Here is a 9,002-nt window from a genome sequence, read left to right as displayed (position 1 = left end):
GGAGCGAGGGAACCTATGGGCTGTCAGATATTTTGGACTTCCATATTGCACTATTTGGCGATACTGGCTTAAAGTGTATTGATGTCTAACACGCCTAGATAAGCAAAAGCAACCACCTGTTTGCGGTTGTTTTAATGTGGGCATCTATTTGTTCCCACTCCTTTGTTTAAAGGATTTCGCTTTAAGCAAAGCTCCCCTATCCCAGTCCCATCGAACTTAACACTTTGGTATGAAAGAGGGAAAAAGGTATTCTGGAAACAATCTCACCCAAAGATGCATTTTCTTTTAGTTATGCGCTGAACTGATACTTAGTCTGTTTTCAACATTTATCTGCAGGGATAACAGAACTTTGAGGGCAGCAATCTGTGACTTTGGTTCTAACTTCTTTCCTTTTTTAAGAAAGAAAAAACCCCTCAAACTTGGTTGGTTTCGGAGTTAATAACCGAAGTCCGAGGCGCTGCGGCCGAACAAGGCTGTCGGCCTCGAACGCTCTTTACGGCTACCGTTCAAGCTGCGTCTGCGGAGGTGAAGGAAGTTTAGGGATGATTATTTAATTGTATGTAAATACTGTATAATTTTAATAGCTCGAGTTGTGTATATACCGCAGATTAAAATTTTTTTAATAGCTTGGATTGTGTATATATACAGCAAATAATAATAAAAACATCTTGCATTAAAGACTGCTCTCTTCTTGTGCATCATTGTCTTAGTCTGAACTTATATGCCAAACGGGCCAGGTAAAGGAGAAGGGAAGTACATAACTCTAGAAGAAATCAAGTGGGGCTTAAGAACAACATAGCCCTTGATTTCATAGTTTAAGGATCTCCAATTGATCAGATAGTTGGAAAGACTGCGATCTTGCAAGACTAGCTGCACTTCGTCCGCAGTCAGAACCCTATCCCACATATACACATCCTTCATCTCCCCTACAAGCGATTGGTTGATAGCAAAGCCACCCCCAAAGGAGTCCTGATCTTGCCCAAGTACAATAGATGCCTCGGGACTGATGGAGTAACCTTTCTGAAGCCCCATTCGGGGCAATGGTTCCCCATCTAACCACAGTTCCACTATTCCCGTGGCAGACTCCCAGCTCACGCAGATGTGCTCCCAAGCAGGCTTTGAGTTTTTCTTTTCTGGGAGGACGAAGGTTACAGAGCCCGGCCCAAGATAAAGCCTGTATTGGTTGGGTTTGGGCTTGAAGAGTAGGAGCTCATTGTCTCGTGTCTTTGTGGCGTAGGAGAAGAGTCCATATTCGCGGGTCAGGAGCGTGTAGTATCTCAGGCATATGGTGAAGCTGGTCAGTTGCTGTTGGAGAGGAGCCTTCAAGACCACACTGGCGCTATTTGTTTCTACGGGGAAGACGAACGCCTTCTTCTGGAGATCTGTGAAAAGGTAAGACATGCGATACTTGTCTTGTTTAGGACTCCAGATGGAAGTCACTTGGGCCGGATTTCACCCATATGTTCTCTGTGTTGGCTGTCATATTTCCTCCCCGAATCTAGTTAGTCAAGTTTTTTGTGGGCTTTTTGGGCTCTGGCCATGTTCTAGAAAAGTTTATTCTGGCATCTTCAGAGAATGCTGGCATGGAGGAGAGTGTGGGATATACAGTACACATGCATCATACATGGGTTTGAGCATACGTCAAACCTGTGTAGAACTGCGTGGGAGCGTGTGGGGTGGCGCGTCCCATTCTAATGAATGGGGTGCATGCCCGTGGCATGTGTGTGCTGCTGCACCGTTGCGCCACTGCATGCACAAGCCCCATTCAAGTGAATGGGGCTCAAGCATATGCGGTATTTGGCTTACGGGGGGGGGGGTTACAGAACGGATCCCCCGTGTAAGTCAAGGGTGCACTGTGTATACACACACACACACACTCCTCCCTACCCAGAGTCACACAGTATGTGTGTGTGTGCACGTGTGTGTATGGCCAGTATCCTTAGTTTTTTGTGGGTTTTTGGGGCTCTGTGGCCATGTTCTAGAAGAGTTTATTCCTGATGTTTTGCCAGCTTCTGTGGTTGGCATCTTCAGAGAATGCTGGCATGGAAGAGAGTGGGGTATATCTATATATCTATAGATATACACACTTCTCCCTACCCAGGGTCACACGGAATATATGTACCCCATTCTCTTCCATGCCAGCATTCTCTGAAGATGCCAGCCACAGATGCTGGCAAAATGTCAGGAAGAACTCTTCTAGAACATGGCTACATAGCCCTAAAACCCACAAAAAACTATGGGTGCTGGCCATGAAAGCCTTCAACTTAACATCTAGTTAGTCTAGTTTTCATCTAGTAGAAATACATATAATATGCAAGTGAAGTACATATTATGGAGCTAAATGCAGTCGGCCCTCCACATTTGCAACTTACATTTTTGCAAATATGATTATTTGCAGTTTTGCTTAATATGTTCTCTCTAGGAATCTGTAAATCCTCCAGCGTAATTCTGCACGAAGTTGACCATAGAGTTGTGCCTAGAGGTCCGTAGAGAAAGCACTTCTCTAGGAATTTGAACGCCCTCCAGCATATTTCTAGGATCAACTTCTGGCAGATGTTGACCACAGAGTTGCACTGGAGGACCTAGAGATTCCTAGAGAAAATACATCTGTACACATTCGTAGGTCCTCCAGCATGATTGACGTCCATCTGAATTTGACCATAAAGGTGCACTGGAATAAAGACGTTGGTAGCATATGCTTTCTTAGACTTAAGTCTACTTTCTCATGTGCTTTTTGCATCTGAGGAAGTAGACTCAAGTCTACAAAGGCTGATGCTGCCAACTTCTTTCTGTTCTGAAAGGTGCTACAAGATCCTTTTGTTTCGATTTCAGTCCTTTTGGCATCCGAACTTCTTGTAATCCCAATTCCTCCCTTTACCCATTCCCTTGAAATATAAAGGGCATCCTTAGTACATAATATAGATTTAGACCCGGGTTGTGTATCCCGTAACTGAAACACTGAAAAAGTCAGTTGTGAGCAGTCTCTCCCTGTGTCCAGTTAACCTTCCAATGTTCACTGTGGACCACAATATAGAAGCTGGTTACAACATATTCTGAGATGAAGATTTACTGTATATACTCGACTATAAGTTGACCTCACGTATTAATCAAGGGCAGGTTTTGTGGCTATAATGATGGATTTTGATATGATCCATGGATAAGTCAAGGGTAAAACATAGGGGCATGTAATGAAGGATGTAAAGGACGAAGGAAAGGAAAACAATGTCAGAGAACTGGATGGACGAGAGAGTAGAAGGGGGTCAATGCTTCCAGGGCATATGGATATCTATCTATCTATCTATCTATCTATCTATCTATCTATCTATCTATCTATCTATCATCTATCTCACTTAAAATACTGTACTTACATTGACCCATGAGTAAGTTGGCTCAGGTTTTTGGGGTCAATTTTTTAACCTACATTTCTAGACTTATACATGAGTATATATATATATACAGTATGCTGATCAGTTTCCACCCAAGTCTACTTCAAATGCTATAGTAGATATGATCACCTCTCGATTCATTTTTAGGCACAGCCCAGCCATCCAGCTCAAGCGCAAGACTATACCTGGTTTGCTTCCGCATCTCTTTACCGTACTCACCTTCTTGGCCAAGGGACCCCAATAGACTGGCAAGGATGAGAAGGAACGGATAAAGGGTTGCCATTCTGCTTCTAGACAGAACAAGCTGGAAGGTAAAAACAGGCTCTGCCTTTTATTTCTATTGGCGACTTCTTTCCCAAGTCAAACCGATCCCCCGATTGTGAAACTTTTGACTGTTTCTCTGAATTTATCCTTGAACTGACAGCCACAAGACCACATTTCCTGAAAGTCTACTTCTCTGGGGCTTTCCCAGCAAAGATGACATTTGGTTACATTCCTTTCCCTCCTCCTTAGCAAGCTTGGAGCATCAGTTGCTGTAAAACACAACCACCCCCCTTAAAGATCAGATCAAAACAGGATTGGGTTTGTTTGCTTTTTTGGCAGATCATTTGGCTTTGGAGAAGGAATGTGCTGATGTCCTTCAGTGTTTGTGTAACATGCAAATGTTGTTCTCCCGTGGCGATGGGAGAGACCAGCTCCACAAGTTTTGGAAACGTTAAAGGTTTTGTGTTGTCAGAGTCAAGTTCAGCGGCCGCTGAGGTTTATCCAGGGGTTCATTGAACTAAGAGTTGTTTCCTCCTTTAGTAGGATCATAGGGTTGGTTCAGACACTGAAAATAATCCCGGTAGAATCTGGGCTGAAAACCCACTTAAACCAGGATAATCGACGTCGGGGTTTTTCTAAAAGATTCAGATTCTCGTTGTGTGAATTGCCGACGGGAACAGACTCGGGATAAACCGGGATTAAACTCCGCACGGCTTGCATTAGTTTTAATTATTGTTGCAATTTAATTCTATTTCAATATAATATTTTTGCATGTTTTTAACTGGATGGTGTTTTTTAATGTTGTCAGCCGCCCTGAGCCCCAGCTTTGGTGCCAGGACCAAGGAGTGTTTGCCACAGCTGGGGGGAAGGCGGAGGGAGGGCGTTCCGGTGGCAGCGGAGCGCATAAAGCCAGCTAGCTTGGCCTCCTCCTCCGTCCTGCCCCCTTTTCCCTCCAAGGACTGTGTGGTTTGGGGCCGCTGCTTCGGCCGGGCGGCTCTCTGGGCTCGGGTTTGTCTGCGCAGCTGCGCACCGTCCCAGAGATGCCGCCTACGGACAGTAACATCTCGGCGTCTGCGCAACTGCGCACCTGTGTGACATCTCAGAGGAAGACGGTTTGGTTTCCTGCTAGCTGTACAGTTACAGCGATCGATTGTTTGTATCTTTCTCTGTTACTGTGTTGTATGTTGAGGGGGGGAGAGCTGGATATGGACTGGAAGTGTATGCATGTATCAGCTAGCATAAATGGTTTTTTCTCCTTTTTATTTTGTTAACTGTAATTTAATCTGTATTACTGTAACCTGGGATTTTGTATTATTGTTATGCTTGTACTGATGCGCGTATATTTATAGGGCTGTTGTAATTTGTTCTGTGATTTATATTCTATTGTACTTTTGTAATATTGGATTTGTATTACTGCTATGCTTATATTGAACTTGTTATGCTGCTTGTAAATATGCTGTTTGTAATTTGTATTGTATTGTATTTTTTGCTGTAAACCGCCGTGATCATGGGAACGGCGGTATATAAATAAAATTTCATTTCATTTCATTTCATATTAATAATAATAATAATAAGACTAAGAATAGTAATTGAAGGTGTTTTGAGTACCTTCGCATCATGGACTCCAGCATTCTTCGAGTGCCATAATCGTGTGTGAACTCACAGAGCTGTGCATAGATATAGCTGGAGTCTGGTTTAATCCAATGTAACTCTTGTTAAATCTCATGCTTTTAATCATCAGTGTTTAATGCTCAAGTTAAAAGGATTCTTGGGTAGCAGCTGCTTGGAAAGGTCAGGGCTTGGGAAAAATGCTTGTTTGCTTGTTTGGCTGCATCCACACTGCAGAAATAATCCAGTTCAACACCACTTTAACTGCTATGGCTCAATGCTGTGAAATGATGGGGGTTGCAGCTTGTTGTGGCACCAAAGCTCTCTGATAGAGAGGGCTAGGTACATAGAGAGAGTTTCTCACACACTTTCTCAGCCTCAGAGGATGGGAATGGCAAAGCCCCTCTGAAGAGACTTGCCACTACAACAGTGACAACTTCTTAGGTTGCTATTGCTAGGCACCACAAACCCAATCACAACATTGGCAGCAGAAGACAGCAGAACGTTACAACAATCCATATAGTAAAGCAACGTCACCCAACAGTTGTGTGTGAAGCCATTTTTATTGCCTATAGGAAATGCCATGTATACACACACACATATCCCAGACTGGCAATGAGAACAGGTTACATGCTGTCCCCATTGACTTGGTTGAGCTGTGTTCAATTTATCTGGATCCAAAAACCTGGAGACGTGGCCAATTCAAAGGCAACTTCTTTTCTTCCTTGAGGCTTCATTATAAGGTGGGCTCCGTCAACACGTAGCCTTTGATTTCAAAATCAAGCGCTGTCCAGTCCACTAAAGGAGTAGGTACTGTGTCCCTCCTGATGTTCCTGAGTTGCTCTGGAGGCAACACCGTGTCCCACATGTAGACTTCGGCCATTTCGCCAACAAAGGACTGCCCAGCATTGAGGGAACCCCCATAGGAATCTTGTTCTTGCCCCAGCATCATCACCACATCTTTTTGGACCTTGTATCCTTTGGCCACCCCTTTCCTAGGTAAAGGTTGACCATCGAGCCAAAGCTGAACTATCCCCGTCGTCGAATCCCAGGTTGCGCAGATGTTTTCCCAATGGCTACTAGTGCTGTCCGTGTTTCTTGGTGCGTGGAAGTCGATGCATTGGCCGCCCACACAGACCTCGTATTCCCTGGGTTTTTTGAAGAGGAGGATCTCGTTGTCGTGTTGCTGAGAAGCCACCGAGATGAAGGAGAAAGAGCGCGTCAGGTCCGTGAAGAAACGGAGGCAGAGGGTGAAGTGCTGGAGCTGCTCCTTCAGGGCGGGATGAAGGACGACGTAGGCGTTGCTCGAAACGGTGGGGAAGACAAACACTTTGCCATCCAAGCCTGTGCAAGGAAGGGAAGGTTCGTAAAACCACTTGCTATAGGCGATGATGATAATAATACCATACAACATAAGCTGCATAAATAAAATGCATAAATACATACATAAATCAATGCATAAATTCCCTTCTTCCCCATCCTTAGACTAATCCGCATCATTACAAAAAGAAAAACAACAACAACATTATAAAACAGTTAAAATCAGATTAATATATTGAATATATCATATTGTCTATAACTTTGAGAGCTGGCGTAGCGATTTGAGCGTTGGACTGTGACTCTGGAGATCAGGGTTTGGATATCCGCCGAGCCACGGAACTCACTGGGTTGCCCTGGGCAAGTCACACTCTCTCAGCCTCCGAGGATGGCAATGGCAAACGGGAAGGAAATTGCCGAGAAAAGCCTGTGATAGGTTTGCCTTGGGGTCACCACAAGTTGAAAATAACTTGGAGGCACACAACAACAACAACATTGTGTATGTATATATGTTTCCCAATACTTACTTGGCCGTGACAGGACTCCTGAGAGGGAAATGAGTACAAGAAGCAAAAGGGCCGACGTTGGCGTCTCCATTTTAGTCTCTGAAACCCTGCAAGAAATGGGAGCGACAGAATTGGAGTAGCTTCAAATCACTCTCTTCTTTCTCGACAGCCTTTGGAAGGTAGGTTCTTGACCATAAGTAAGATCCTGTTATTAACTCTTCAAACCTGGGTTAATAAGTAAGCAACATGCAATTGATAGAAGATGTTTCATGATGCATTTAGCAGAAGACCTTCAGAGTCCCGAAAGGGGTTAAAGAATAACTAGCTTTAAAAGTTGCTAAATTAAGGGGATCGTATTGGCATGGTAAGGCATGATAAGATGGCAACCTTCCCACAGAATACAACATATGAAAGATGCATTTTTTAAATTAGACATACATTGTCATATAGCAGCATCCACTTGGATGGATTTCTGGAAAAATTAGAACTTCTCATTTGGCAGAAGAAGCGGAGACCAATACACCGATTGGCAGCAAGAAGACAGCAGAACGATACAGTAATCCAAAACACTTAGTAAAGCAACGTCACCCAACAGCCGTGTATGAAGCCATTTTTATTGCCTATAGGAAATGCCATGTATACACACACATATATCCCAGACTGGCAATGAGAACAGGTTACATGCTGTCCCCATTGACTTGGTTGAGCTGTGTTCAATTTATCCGGATCCAAAAACCTGGAGACGTGGCCAATTCAAAGGCAACTTCTTTTCTTCCTTGAGGCTTCATTATAAGGTGGGCTCCGTCAACACGTAGCCTTTGATTTCAAAATCAAGCGCTGTCCAGTCCACTAAAGGAGTAGGTACTGTGTCCCTCCTGATGTTCCTGAGTTGTTCTGGAGGCAACACTGTGTCCCACATGTAGACTTCGGCCATTTCGCCAACAAAGGACTGCCCAGCATCGAGGGAACCCCCGTAGGAATCTTGATCTTGCCCCAGCATCATCACCACATCCCTTGGGATCCTGTGACCTTTGGCAATCCCTTTTCTAGGTAAAGGTTGACCATCAAGCCAAAGCTGAACTATCCCCGTTGTTGAATCCCAGGTTGTACAGATATTTACCCAATGGTTAGTGGTGCTATCCATGTTTCCAGGGACATGGAAGGCAATGCATTGGCCACCCACACGGAGCTCATATTCATTGGTTTTTTTGTGCAGGAGGATCTCATTGTCATGTTGCTGAGAAGCCACAGAGACAAAGGTGAAAGTGCAGGTCAAGTCAGTGAAGAAACGGAGGCAGAGGGTGAAATGCTGAAGCTGCTGCTTCCGGGCGGGATGAAGGAGAATGTATCACTCGAAACGGTGGGGAAGACAAACACTTTGCCGTCCAAGCCTGCGCAAGGAAGGGAAGGTTAGTAAACCCATTTGCTATAACCCGCAAATATTTACCACGCTGAATCTATTGCTTTTCCACATTTGTTGGATTAGGAGTGCAGGATCCATGGGAAAGTTGGTAGCATAAAGCTTTTCTGCTTCATCAAATCCATGTAGTGAAGTGCCTAGGAACAGAACCTTAGGAGCAGGCTGTCTTTGTGAATAGTAATAGAAATGCTATACAGCCTTCTCACAAAGATATGTTCCTAAGTGATGGCACTACTCCCCGTCACCATGTACGGGTTTGAGAGCTGGAGAGTAAAGAAAGCAGACAGAAGGAAAGTCATCTCAGTTGAGATGTGATGCTGGAGAAGAGTGCTGAGGATCCCATGGACAACCAAAAAGACAAACGGAAGGGTCCTTGAACAGATCAAGCTGAGGCTGTCGTACTTTGGCCACATCATGAGAAGGCATGACTTAATAGAAAATACAATAATGCCAGGAAAAGTAGAGGGTAGGAAAAGGAGAGGAAGATGGCATTATAGATGG

At 44.3% G+C, this 9,002-nt stretch overlaps 2 protein-coding genes and 1 pseudogene across 3 annotated transcripts; all 3 read right to left on the bottom strand.

Annotated features, from left to right (window-relative positions):
* Positions 1-597: 597 nt before the first annotated feature.
* On the bottom strand, positions 598-3,864 carry LOC149302061 (C-reactive protein-like). The gene is made up of 2 exons (XM_089483458.1): positions 3,606-3,864; positions 598-1,382 (listed from the first exon to the last, which is right to left on the bottom strand). Exons 1-2 carry the CDS (start codon positions 3,667-3,669, stop codon positions 718-720), a joined length of 729 nt encoding a protein of 242 aa, XP_089339584.1. The 5' UTR covers positions 3,670-3,864; the 3' UTR covers positions 598-717.
* A 1,938-nt stretch (positions 3,865-5,802) lies between these two features.
* On the bottom strand, positions 5,803-8,219 carry LOC149302060 (mucosal pentraxin-like). 2 transcript variants are annotated; one of them, XM_089483456.1, is made up of 3 exons: positions 8,202-8,219; positions 7,103-7,188; positions 5,803-6,602 (listed from the first exon to the last, which is right to left on the bottom strand). In XM_089483456.1, the coding sequence occupies exons 2-3, from the start codon at positions 7,170-7,172 to the stop codon at positions 5,995-5,997; spliced, it is 678 nt and encodes a 225-aa protein (XP_089339582.1). In that variant the 5' UTR covers positions 7,173-7,188; positions 8,202-8,219; the 3' UTR covers positions 5,803-5,994. The 2 variants fall into 2 exon arrangements, with proteins under 2 accessions (XP_089339582.1, XP_089339583.1); XM_089483457.1 differs by lacking the exon at positions 8,202-8,219 and adding an exon at positions 7,520-7,626.
* LOC149302059 (serum amyloid P-component pseudogene) lies at positions 7,861-8,485 on the bottom strand (annotated as a pseudogene).
* Positions 8,486-9,002: the final 517 nt, after the last annotated feature.

Source organism: Sceloporus occidentalis, unplaced genomic scaffold, assembly GCF_023333645.1.
Source record: "Sceloporus occidentalis isolate IW3139 unplaced genomic scaffold, rSceOcc1.0.p SCAF_20, whole genome shotgun sequence".
NCBI classification, from domain to species: domain Eukaryota; kingdom Metazoa; phylum Chordata; class Lepidosauria; order Squamata; family Phrynosomatidae; genus Sceloporus; species Sceloporus occidentalis.
The sequence above is the reverse complement of the archived record's forward strand: the minus strand, read 5'-3'. Positions and strand labels throughout refer to the sequence as shown.